The following is a 12,897-nucleotide window of genomic DNA, read 5'->3' as shown; positions in this document are numbered from 1 at the left end:
AGACTCAAGCTTTTCGATGGTCGAATTCTCACTTGCCCTCCTCTCTTGCAACAATTCAGCTCCGGGAATTGATGAAATCAAATTTAACTTGTTGAAAAACCTTCCGGATGCTGCAAAATTTCGCTTGTTAAATTTATTTAACCAATTCTTGGAGCATAACATTGTTCCCCAAGATTGGAGACAAGTGAGAGTCATTGCTATCCAAAAGCCCGGAAAACCAGCGTCTGATCCCAACTCTTACCGTCCAATAGCGATGTTGTCTTGTATACGCAAATTGATGGAGAAAATGATATTGTTTCGTTTGGACAAATGGGTAGAAACAAATGGTCTCCTTTCAGATACTCAATTTGGGTTTCGAAGGGGCAAAGGGACAAACGATTGCCTTGCTTTGCTGTCTTCAGAGATACAAATGGCGTACGCAAAACGTGAGCAAATGGCTTCAGTGTTTCTAGACATAAAGGGAGCTTTTGATGCAGTCTCAATAGAGGTTTTGTCAGACAAGTTGCACTCCCGGGGTCTGCCTCCTCTATTGAACAACATCTTATACAGCTTACTTTGTGAGAAACATTTGAACTTTGCTCACGGAGATTTTGCAGTTAGAAGAACATCTTACATGGGCCTCCCACAGGGTTCATGTTTGAGTCCACTTTTGTACAACTTTTATGTGAGTGACATCGACAGCTGCCTCTCTGAAGGCTGCACTCTAAGACAACTTGCAGATGACGGAGTAGTGTCTGTCACAGGATCTACTGAGTCTCATCTGCACAGGCCTTTACAAGATACTTTAGACAGATTGTCTTCCTGGGCTTTGGGGCTTGGGATTGAGTTTTCCCCTCAGAAAACGGAAATGGTTGTTTTCTCTAAGAAACGTAGACCTGCTCAACCTAAGCTTCAACTTCTAGGCAGAACGATCACTCAATCGAGGAGTTTCAAGTATCTTGGGGTTTGGTTTGATTCCAAGTGTACCTGGAGAGCCCACATTGAGTATCTGAAAGGAAAATGCCAACAAAGAATCAATTTTCTCCGATCAATTACTGGCACCTGGTGGGGAGCCCATCCAGAAGATCTTATCAAATTGTATCGAACAACTATTCTATCCGTTATGGAATATGGTAGCTTCTGTTTCCAGTCAGCTGCCAAAACTCACCTCATCAAACTAGAGCGTATCCAATACCGTTGTCTCCGTATCGCTTTGGGCTGTATGCCCTCAACACACAACATGAGTCTTGAAGTTTTGGCAGGAATACTCCCTTTGAAAGATCGATTCAATTTACTATCACTTCGGTTCCTCATCAGGTGTGAGGTCATGAACCCATTGGTGATTGTAAATTTCGAAAGGTTACTTGAGCAAAATGTTCAAACCAGATTTATGTCTATATACCATATCCTCATGTCAATGCAGGTAAACCCTTCTTCGTATTCTCCAACTCGTGTTTGTAGCCCAGACTACGATCATTCTTCTGTCCAGTTTGATTTGTCTATGCAGCAGGAAATTCGTGGAATCCCGGATCCGCATCGTCCTCTTCTGATTCCAAGAATTTTCGAAGCTAAATATAGACACGTCGATGCTGATAAAATGTACTTTACCGATGGATCACTTATAGAGGAAACAACAGGATTTGGAGTGTTCAACGAAATATCCAGCGCATCTCACAGTCTCCAGTCACCATGCTCTGTATATGTTGCAGAGTTAGCAGCTATTCACTGGGCTTTGAATAGTATCGCCACACGACCTATTGAACACTACTATATTATAACTGATAGTCTCAGCTCTGTTGAAGCAATCCGCTCTATAAAACCAGGAAAATTCACGCCGTACTTCCTCGAAATGATACGAGATATATTGACCACTTTATCAAGACGTTGCTTTTCTATCACCTTTATCTGGGTCCCCTCACATTGCTCAATAGCAGGCAATGAGAGGGCAGATTCCCTTGCAAAAGTGGGTGCGATGGAAGGCAACATTTACCAGCGTGAAATCGTATTCAACGAATTTTACTTCTTGGCTCGAAGAAACTCTCTTGTCAACTGGCAGCGTAGATGGGACGAGGATGAGTTGGGTCGGTGGTTCCACTCGATTATCCCAAAGGTAAGCCTTAAACCCTGGTTTAATAGATTGAACCTGACTCGGGATTTTATTCGTATATTTTCCCGTCTCATGTCCAATCATTATTCCATGAATGCGGTACTCTATCGTTTAAATATTGCTGGCAGCAATTTATGCGGATGTGGTCTAGGTTACCATGACATCGAGCATATTGTTTGGTCGTGTGAGGACCACCTATTCGCCAGAGCGAACTTTATAGATTCCCTTCGGGCCCGAGGAAAACCACCCGACGTTCCAGTGAGGGATGTATTAGGTATGATGGACTTGGACTATATGTTCGAGATATACCTTTTCCTAAAAGCTATCGATCTTCGACTATAATTCTCTTTATTTTCATATTTCCCTTTCTATCTTTCTTTTTCTTCAAAAAAAAAAAAAAGTGAACTAGATCTAAGTACACAATTGTAATCAAACAAAACGAGTTTGGCTCCTTAAAGCCTAAAGGTATGAGCCGTTTCAAATAAATAATTTACAAAAAAAAAAAAAACTAACGTTATACAGTACAATATAAATATTTTTTACAACTCGTTAAAATTAACATCAAACATTCAGTCGACAAACACTATGTCCGTGTATACGCTTCTTAAACAAACTGGAATCTCAACAACCGGATCGCATTTGCTCTCTCTCCTCTCGATGCTATGTGGTGAGTGGCACTGAGGGAACGGATGAGACAAACACATGCATTTGCTTGTTGTTTTGGCTGGCTGGTTTTCAGATGATTAGCAGTTCGAGAATGTTGGACCATACGGGAATCAAAATCACAAAATTTCGTTGTAAAAACATCACACTTTCGAAGGTAAGTCCACATTTTATAACATACGGGTTGCAGCTGATGAGTTTCTCCGTTCTAATCGCTCAGGTGCTGTTGCTGTTGGAATCGCTGAGTGCCCCTCGCTGGGTGGTGGATTTAGTTTTGTCGCTGTTGTTGGATAATTATGCTGGCTGGCGAACAGCAGCGAAATCCATAGGCCGTGTCGAATTCGAGTAAAGGTATTATCTCAAAGCTTTTCAAAGTTTTAAAAACTGATCTAATTCCTCTCTTGTAGGTGACGATGAAACTTGTTGGTTGGTGGGTGTGATGCATGATCGAAACCGGACGCCGATAATCTGCTGTAGACCGTTCAGTGCAGCAGGTTGAGCATGTTGAGTAAGTCGATTCTAAGCCTGTCGATCTTCGACCAGAGGCTGATGTTCGACCGTTCGTTTACCGTTGAACCGTGCATCAACCTGTCGATCTCCGACCAGAGGTTGATACAGAGTATGTGCTGGGCCGATGTTTCACGCAACGTGTGGTTCACCGAAGAATGTTGTGTCACTGTTCATACTGATGACTGAAGCTAGAAACCGCTGCTGTTTTCACCCACCCGAAGAGTATTGGTGTTGCGTTGTGACCGGTGCTTATCCGAAAATTCAACCCGTCGACTTTCGACCAGGGGTTGTCCTCGACCGTATGTTTGATAGCTAAATGTTCACTGTATCAGTTGACCAATTAACCAATAAAACAGCTGTTCACTCGATAAAAGATGTTGATTTCTTGGTGTTTCCGGATTTAAGGCTTATGATGACATAGGGAATGAGCCGATGATTGATTTTTGATGACCAATAACCACACGATGTTCTCCGATCTGACACTGGAGATTTATCAGGGAACTGTTGAACCTTCTTTCATAACCAGGCGTACCTTGTGAAATAATTTAGAAACCGATGATGCCGTTAACGATCCGAAATTGATTTTTAATTTCGAGATGCAAGAATGCCGAAGTTTGTGTGCTAGCCTGTACTGAACTTGACAGCGCTTGATCGATGCTGGGCCGATCCGGAAATTACGATGCTTGGTTAAACCGGAAGTTACCGATAAAAGAACATGAGCGGTACATATAGGAGGTTGGGGGTTTGCTTTGACCGCTGAAGAAACCGTCGTTTTTTTTTTTTTTTTCGTGGATGGGTTCTGACCAAGCGATAACCGGAGCCAATGTGTTGTGTTGGGCCGCTCAAAACCGGAAGTAGCCCGTTTTCATCTAGCTGGTGGCTCAGCTTGAGGACCGTAAGGACGAAAGCAAAGACGAAAATAGCCGTTGGTAGGATGGACGGCTGTTGATCGTTTTTTCGTTTGCTTTGCTTGAGGTGTTGAAAAGTGCGATCAGCTGGTCAGATTTCTCGCTGCGTACGATCGGTGGGTGGTAAAACAAATTCTCGTTGCTGTTGGACTATCTGCTGCTGGTGGATGAATAGCAGTGACGAACTATAGACCGTGTCAATTTCTAATTTTTTTTTGTAACAAGTTTTTAAAATTTCTTTTTTTGTTCAACATAGTTCATGCTGATGATGCTCGTTGATTTGTGGGTGACGAATAACGATGCTAAGCCGATACAGCAACCTGTCGACTTTCGACCAGAGATTGCTATTCGACTGGTTTATCGTTGAATGTTAAACCGATGATCAAATTTCCGATAACCGAAGTGATCAATGTGTCAGCCCGTCGATTTCGACCAGAAGTTGACACATGATCGGGCGAACGTTCAAGTCGCAGTTTCCGCTTCTTTGGACCAATTTTTGACCGTTGATGTCGTGGTTATGCCGTGATTTGGTGCTGTTCGCAATTGTACCGATGCGGTAGTGTGTTGATGGGCCGTTCAAAAAAAACCGGAAGAAGCCGTTGTTGGTTCACGGGCGCCTTTTGAGGTCCATGAGGGTTCATGAAAAATATTCGGAAGGACTTTAGTGTGTTTTTAGAATATTCACAGAGACATGCAGCTTTTCACCATTCCTCAAATCTGACAAATACATTCCGACATAAACAGACATAAATACAGCCTCAAAAAACTGACATTTTCTGACGATTTCAGACGCCATATTCTAACTTTTAAAACTCTGACAGATTCTGACTTATGAAATTCTGACATGTTTCAACTTTCATCTCATTCTGACATGATCATTCTTAATCAACTGACATATGTTGTCGACATAATTGCTATCGCGGATGAGAAGTGGGAAGGTTATTTAGATGTCTCGGTCTAATATTCTGTTTTTTCGTGTTAACTGTTATCGATATATTGCTCACTGACTTTGCATAAAGTAAACCATTTAACCAAATACTTTGAGCTCAGGATTAGCTCCAACAACCGTTACATTGTCACCTATGACATCGCCTGCTTTCGACTCTTTCCAACGCTTTCCCTTTCGTCGATTTTAGACCGCGAGTTGTACCGTTTTTCGCAGAATATGTTGTGTGCTGATGATTCTTCTCGACGTCTGCACTAATAGATTATCGATGCAGACGGAGGCATAGAATGGGGGACATTTAGTCATTCTGACCAACTGGGTCTACCGTCAATTTGTCGTTCGACAAACGAGGATTGAGGCACGACACGATATGGCAAAATTTCAAGTAATTTTGCAGTTGTGCTGTCCGACTTTAGCACGATGTACTGTTGCAAATAAGAAGCGATCTGAAATTTAAACCAATGTAAAAATGGTTAAGTTGGCCTCCGATGACGTTATTGTACTCGCAAATCTTCAAAGTGAGCTGAAGACATTCCAAAAAAGGCAAAATAATGCGTGTGGCTTCAAAAAAGGCCAGACTGACCGTTTTTCTGACATAAAAACTGACACAGATTCTGACTGTTTCACTGAATGGGTCTCCGACATATCAACTGAATGATTCTCTGAATGGGTTTCTGACTGTTTTTCTGAATAAAATTCTGAATGTTTTTCTGAATGGATTTCTGAATGAGTTTCTGACAAGTTTTTCGCATGGTAATCTGAATGTTTTTCTGACTCAATAACTGAATGATTTACTGACAGTTTTGCTGAGTAATTTAGTCCATTAGTCCAGACACAATCGAATAAATACAAAATATGCAATTTCCGAAAAGACCGAGACATAACCTGTTCTGAGTGATCTCAACATTTCTGGAGATTTAGTTGATGCCAAAAACTACTAGAGGCGTAGCAAAAGTATGAACATACACCGTTCATGCAACCGTGTGTTTTCAAACCAACTCGAATGATAGCAATCGACAACAAAAACTGACAAACTCAAACTCTGTATGGGTTACTGACTGATTCCAAAGTTTGCGAAAGGTTATCTGTGGTGTACTGTGGGTAATTTTGTGGGTCGGGTGCTTGAACAACTGGGTATGAATTGGTGGATTGCTGAGTTCTTCGATTTGGTGTGCGCTGAGCTTCTCTACTTTGGTTCGTTTCAAACTGATTGGCATTATCGGGTCTGTTGCACGTTGGAGGAACGGAGGAGGAGTAAGATGGTGAGTGAGGCCGAGAGAAGTAGCGAGTACTTTCAAAATGCAAGAGTGTGTTGTGATTTCGATGGCATTTTTGGCAGGGACTTCTAGTACAATTTATGGCAAAATGTCCATGTTGCAAACACTTAAAACACAAGCGACGTTCTTTCACTTCCGAAAACCGTTCTGACACAGACAAACTCTTAAAAGTCCGACAATGAAAAATGTTATGCTGACGATCTCCACAAATGACGCAGCATTCTTGGGGCTGCGATGCCAAAAATGTTGTAGTGTTATGTCGATAGTCTCGCTGAGGCGAGCTCCTCAACCGTCGATACTGTGGTTCCGGTGATCTCGTGAACCTTGGATGGTGAGGCTCTGGCGAAGTGTTGGTGACTAGAGATTGTAGAACCAAACACTGATCTCGGAGGAAGTTCATCAGGTTGGAAAAGGTTGGCACTTCTTTCGAATTGTGATGCGTTTCCCATTGCCGAAGTGTTACGGGATCCAGACGCATGCAGACCATATGGGCCATCAACGTCGACCAACTCTCAGTGTTTTCCCCAATTTTGTTCAACATTTGCAGGTTCTTGTCGAAGTCACCGATGAGGCGGTTCAGCGACTCGCTGTGTTCCCGGCGAATTGGCTCGATTCTGAAAAGCGCGTCCAAATGCGCTTTGACAATCAGCTTTTTGTTTTCGTAGCGCCTTTCCAACAAACTCCATGCCACTTGGTAGTTTGCGGCCGTGATTTCGATTGAACCGATTTCCTGCAATGCTTCGTCCGTCACCGATGACCTCAAGTAGGTAAATTTGTCGACTGGGGAAAGCTGACCGTTGTTGTGTATCAGGCTCTGAAACATGTCGCGAAAGGTGACCCAGTCTTGAATTCTTCCGCTGAAATGGGGCAGCTGGATTTCAGGAAGCTTCACGCGAGACACAACCGAACTTGTAGAAGATTCTGACAATTCGACTGACACTTGCCTTTTCCGCTTGAAAGCCACCAGGGAAGATTTCGCTGTGCAGTAAACCTCTTCGACCTGGGATGCAGCCTCATCAAAATCAGCCTCACGTTTGGCGATTTTTGCTTGAACTCGTTTTTCCCTCTGATTTTCGGATTCCTTTGAATCTGGTTTGGTTTCGATATCTTCTTCGTCGAGGATCACCTTCATTTTCCGCTGGACGTTGTAGAACCTCCGCATCGCATCTTCTAACATCTCCAACCGAACGTCGATCTGGTTTTCGTGCCGTTCCATTGAGAAACCTTCAACGAACCTCGCTACACTGTTGATGGTCCGCTTTAGTTGCCGCTGTTGCTCCTTGAGCTCGTTGAAGTCGACGTCCTCCATAATAAAGTTGAAGCAAAAACGTTCACTGACTCAAAACTGACTAAAAATCCGACAAATATTCTGACACAAAACCGACTAAGTCCAATTTCAAATAAAAATTGGAATTCCGAACAATCTGACAGTAATTTTATTGCACGTTGATACGTCCGCTTGTATGTTGCACACAATTATTGCCAATTCACTCACCAAGTTCAAGAATAATCGAAAATAATTATTCAAGAAATAATTATTTCGTCACCGACACGTCCTAAGGGCCTACGTAGATCATGAATTAATGATGCTGACTGTAATAACCGAAATACTGACTCATCCAAATTTCATTGACTGACCTTTGCTCATGAAACGCACCTTGTTTGCTCTCACCGACAGGTAACTATGTTCCGACTGATCGATAATTGACTCAACTCAACTCAACGTTCTTTATTTGACCGAAAAATATAAACCCAATGCACTCGATTGACTGGGGAAGTTTTCAATGAAACATTTGCCAACACCGAACCAGTAAGCAGCAGAGAAGAATGTTTGAAGTTTCAGGGATTGCACACAGTTCCGAAATAATAACTTCGTGAAATTAAGTTTTCAATTTTATTTTGAGCAATTCATTTACCCACAAGCTACCACAAAAACATACACCACCAATCATGCACACTTTGTACTTCCCTGGTTTCCGTGAACCGATTCCGTAGGTCTCAGGGAATGTTCCGACCGATGCTCCGTGAATGCTCCGTGTTGTAGCAAAATGGTGCAGCCGTGATGCTTTTAATAGCGCTGATCAGCGCGATGGCGTAACAGCGATGGCAGCGGTGGCTTGATGCTATCAAAGTGCGATGGCCGTGCACTGAAGCCGCTTGGTGGGTTACGAATCCGATTCCGTCCGCACTGTCCGTAGGCTTTACTGGCCACACATCCGGTTCGAAGGACCAAAAATGTTCCGGATCGTCCCAAGTAAAAAGTTCGAAAGAGTGGACTGTAATTAACACTCTTGGGAACGACCGGGGAACACCTCAAAACAGCACAACTTCTTCACCATTTGGGTGCAATTAAGGCAACCCACACTGATTCCGCCAATGGTGCTGTGATATGATCACAGTTGGAGTTTTTCTTCCACTAGATGCACAAAACAACCGACCGTTTAGGGAAATTCAACTTTTATTCCCAACTATTTCTATGACCGAGCCGACGGGGGTAATTAATAAGTGCTACCGATGTGTACTTGGTGGAGTTTGCTACGAACTGATTTATTGGTTTATGCTGGCTGGATCAAATCGGTTTTGGACCATCACGATCACACGATCGGTGGTTTGAGAGTGAGTTCTCGGGAGAGAACTCACCTCGCGTTTAGTCGCTGGGGTGGCTCTTATTTTATAGCAACAAATTAATACCGTTCCACAACAGCATTTGTTTTGTTTTATTTATTGTTAATATGATTCAATACTGGAATTTTCACGTCTGTTAATAAAAATAAAACTCATCTATAATTAATATGATTCATTTAATTAAGCGGCAAAATTTTTTTTAACACACATTATATTTTATTTCTTTTATTTTTTCCGCGAAGTACCGGATCCAATGTTGAACACCGTGGATCCGCTTCCAGAACCGCATCCCTGTTTTTCGGATATCTCTCGGAACCATCAACACCGATTAAATTACTCGCGCGCGAGGAAAATACTTTGGCGCACGACTTGACTTAACAGTTTTTGTCACATTTGTCTGGTCTTGTTCTTCACAGTTTATAATTTTACATGACATTATCACGTTCAGTGTATTGTAATATTTCATGTCGTGTAATTTTGAGAAATTTCCAATTCAGTGTTGTTGAGAATTTCGTGTGACCAAAAAAAAATTGTAAAATTACATCACATATGACGTAACGAAAAAGAAGCATCGCATATGATGGAATTTTCAGTGCGAGTTGAATACTACACGTCTGCAATCTTCAACAGACGTGTAAAATTTGAAAGACATTTAAAATATTAAGACGTGTAATATTTAATTCGCACTGAAAATTCCGTCGTATGTGATGCTTCTTTTTATTTACATCATATGTGATGTAAATTTACATCAAATAATCGCGTTCCGTGTCATGTAATATTTGTGTCATTAGAATTCAGTGCTGTTAAGGATTCAAATGTTTTTATTTTGTAAATTTACATCAATAAATCGCGTTCCATGTCATGTAATAATAAAGGTTTTCAATTTCAGTGTCGTTAAGGATTCAGATTTTTTTTCTGTGTAGGTATATCTGGTATAATTACGAGGACGCAGCCATATACAAGCTATCTCACTCACGGCCAACTACGGTCATGGGGCCAAGCCTATAGAGTTGCACTGGCGAGATTCGGTGGCCCAAAGTCGCCAACCGAAAAGTGTCCGGAAAAACTGAGATAGATCGTTGCACATATTTTCCCGCAGCATAGCCCGACGCAGTGGCCACTTACCCCGTACGACGCGGGTGCCCACGACATCGAGCCAGTAACGAACGAAGAACTTGTGGCTATCGCTAAGAAACTTTCGGTGAATAAGACCCCTGGTCCGGACGGAATCCCAAATGCAGTGCTGAAGGTGGCGGTACAGACCATTCCGGATACCTTCAGAGTGGTGCTACAAAAGTGTCTCGACGAGGGATCTTTTCCCAATTCGTGGAAAACGGCGAAGTTGGTGCTACTACCGAAACCTGGGAAACCCCCAGGGCATCCATCATCATATAGACCCATTTGTCTGCTGGACACCCTTGGTAAGCTACTGGAGACGATAATATTAAACAGACTTAAAGCTTAGTCCTTTTAGAAATGGGACACTTTCAATTGCTAATAGCTCGTTAACTAGTTATTGGATATTGAAAATTTTGACAGCATTTTGTTGCCTGTAAAAAGTACTATTCGACCTATTTTTTTCAAAATTAAAAATTTACGCGTTTTTGAGATATGTACGATGCAAGAGAAAAAGAAAAAAATAATTTTGCACAGTTTCCTTGAAAATACGTCATTATCAAATTGATAGCTGACAAAACCGTTGATTACTCAAGGAATTACTGAGTTTTTGTGGTGGATAAGTATGCAAACACTGTCAATAATGTCCACAAAGTTTAAATCAAGCATTGGAGAGAAGCATATGATCGGCAACAACGGTTAAGGATCATCAAGGAAGTCAAGTCTCATACCAGCATTTTTAATTTTCAATAAACGAAAAACAAAGGGTAGATCGCTGAAATGTTCAAAACAATTTTCTCCGATAAGCTGAAAGTGTTGCCTAGTGATGACTCATTGAAATACAACCTCAAACAACCATTTTTTGATAGTTCCAAAACTCTTAAGCTGTAAAACCGGTACCGAAAAAAAAAGTTCATAAATGTGGTCAAAAATAATCAAATTTGTTCATTTCGAAACAACTGTATTCACTAAAATGCCTCCAGTTTCCAGTTTCCAGAGTACGACCAAACCGAGTATTGGACCAAACGGTATCAGAAATTGAAGAAGGATGGTGAAGCCACCTAAAATATAGATTTTAAGAAGTATAAGTTGGAGAAACTGATCAATACCATGACTGAAAAAAGTGTGCGCCGGCCAATGGGAGATACCAAGAATAAAGTAGAAATTTCTTTAACAAAAAACGGTAAATATTTTTTTTCAAATTTTTTCATGAAAGATCATAACATTACCTTCATTTTCTTCATAGAAAGTATTTCGTTCAAACGAATGGTTTTTTAGATACAGGCATTCGTAACTGTCCCATTTCTAAAAGAACTAAGCTTTATTATCTACACAGAAGGCGGAAGTGGACTGTCGGATAGACAGACAGTTAACGCTGAAACTACCAGCAGGCGTGCTGATAGTCGGATGATTACCGGCGAAACAATCGAGGAGGTAGAAGACCTTGCGGCAGGTAAGGGTAGCCTGCCTGTCTCCACGTTACGAAAGACTGAGTAACCTTGATTACTCAAACCCCTGTTGTGTACAAGTTCTATCTTTACCAGCAAACACAGACCCCCATTACAAGATCAACTTTCTTAAATGAATGCCAACAAATCTGGATGGAGGGAGTTAAGCTTCAGATAGCTCACCATAAAACTGAAGTTCTGCTCGTGACCAATAAAAGAGTTGTGCCGCACATGGAGATTACTGTTGGAGGGCACACGACATCTTCGAAACAGCAGCTGAAATACCTTGGAGTAATGGTCGACCATCGCTTAAGTTTTGGTGCGCATGTCCAAGGACTATAAAAATCGCTCACTCCTCAAAACGCACACGAAAATGCTTCGCCGCCGACTCGCTATTCGTTTGTGTTCAATACAATCACGAACAGCAACAAAAACGATTCTACGACGACGGTTTCTATGCTGCTCGTATTAAAAAACATTCATGAGCGAGTCTGAGAAACGAGATCACGAGAGACTCGAATTTGCTTCATGAGAATTTTGATACCGAGCTTGCTGTCTGTTTAGGGAAAAAAGTACGCCAGTTCAGAAAAAAAAGGTAGGAAGAAAAAAAAGAAAAAGGAATCTTTCGGCTCGTCCTTCTCAGAGACAAACCCTCCGTACCGTCCGGGCACCGATCGTTTAAAGATTGGTTTGGCCTACACAAGTGCACACCGTTGCTGTTGATGTTATTGATGTTCCTTCAAGCTCGTAGCTTCAAAAAGTGACGCACATTCTTTCGTAGGAAGCAATAATAACAGCACTAGCAAGATGCAGAAAACAATTCTTTTGGTCGGCATATTTGCCTGAAAAGAATAATAACATCACTAACATGGATTGGATGTGCAGGCCGTATGCACACTGTTCTTCTTATTTTCCATTCCTTTTGGCCAACGCGTGTTTACAGCCAACACGGCTTGGCGTCATCTTTGTTGCTGTTAGTGTTTGTTCCAGCTCAAGCTTTGCAAAGGGACGAACATTTTTCCACGGGAAAGAATAATACCATTACTAACACGACTCATGAGCGGGTTGGTAATAAGTTTCATGAATCGGCTCGCTGCTACGCAATCGTCGGGTTGATGCTAGATTTTGTGTGCGGAGAAGGAAGCAAGGCAAAAAGGAATCAGGAGCCTTGGTCGTGTTTTCGTTTTGGTTGGGCTTGATTCGTGAGAACAGGAGATTCTCGCTCACACCTCATTCGCGTTCCTGGGCATTTTTATGAGCAAAAATCGGAGCGATTCAGGCTCCGTCGCTCGTTTGAATGAGTTTTTCAATCCTTGCG

General features: G+C 41.9%; 1 protein-coding gene and 1 long non-coding RNA gene across 2 annotated transcripts; one reads left to right on the top strand and one right to left on the bottom strand.

The window, feature by feature from the left end:
- The first annotated feature begins 2,773 nt into the window (after positions 1-2,773).
- On the top strand, positions 2,774-3,609 carry LOC129750561 (uncharacterized). The gene is made up of 3 exons (XR_008738412.1): positions 2,774-2,906; positions 2,970-3,100; positions 3,157-3,609. It is a non-coding gene; the product is annotated as an uncharacterized LOC129750561 (long non-coding RNA).
- A 2,910-nt stretch (positions 3,610-6,519) lies between these two features.
- LOC129753320 (uncharacterized) lies at positions 6,520-7,699 on the bottom strand. The gene is made up of 2 exons (XM_055749121.1): positions 6,681-7,699; positions 6,520-6,619 (listed from the first exon to the last, which is right to left on the bottom strand). The coding sequence occupies exons 1-2, from the start codon at positions 7,697-7,699 to the stop codon at positions 6,520-6,522; spliced, it is 1,119 nt and encodes a 372-aa protein (XP_055605096.1).
- Positions 7,700-12,897: the final 5,198 nt, after the last annotated feature.

Source organism: Uranotaenia lowii, chromosome 3 (genome assembly GCF_029784155.1).
Source record: "Uranotaenia lowii strain MFRU-FL chromosome 3, ASM2978415v1, whole genome shotgun sequence".
NCBI lineage: Eukaryota > Metazoa > Arthropoda > Insecta > Diptera > Culicidae > Uranotaenia > Uranotaenia lowii.
The sequence above is the reverse complement of the archived record's forward strand: the minus strand, read 5'-3'. Positions and strand labels throughout refer to the sequence as shown.

Coding starts and splice junctions, on each gene's coding strand:
- LOC129753320 (XM_055749121.1), bottom strand. CDS start 7,699: ATGGAGGACGTCGACTTCAACGAGCTCAAGGAGCAACAGCGGCAACTA. Junction 6,620..6,680: donor CCGGAACCACAGTATCGACG/GTTGAGGAGCTC, acceptor TTGGCATCGCAG/CCCCAAGAATGCTGCGTCAT.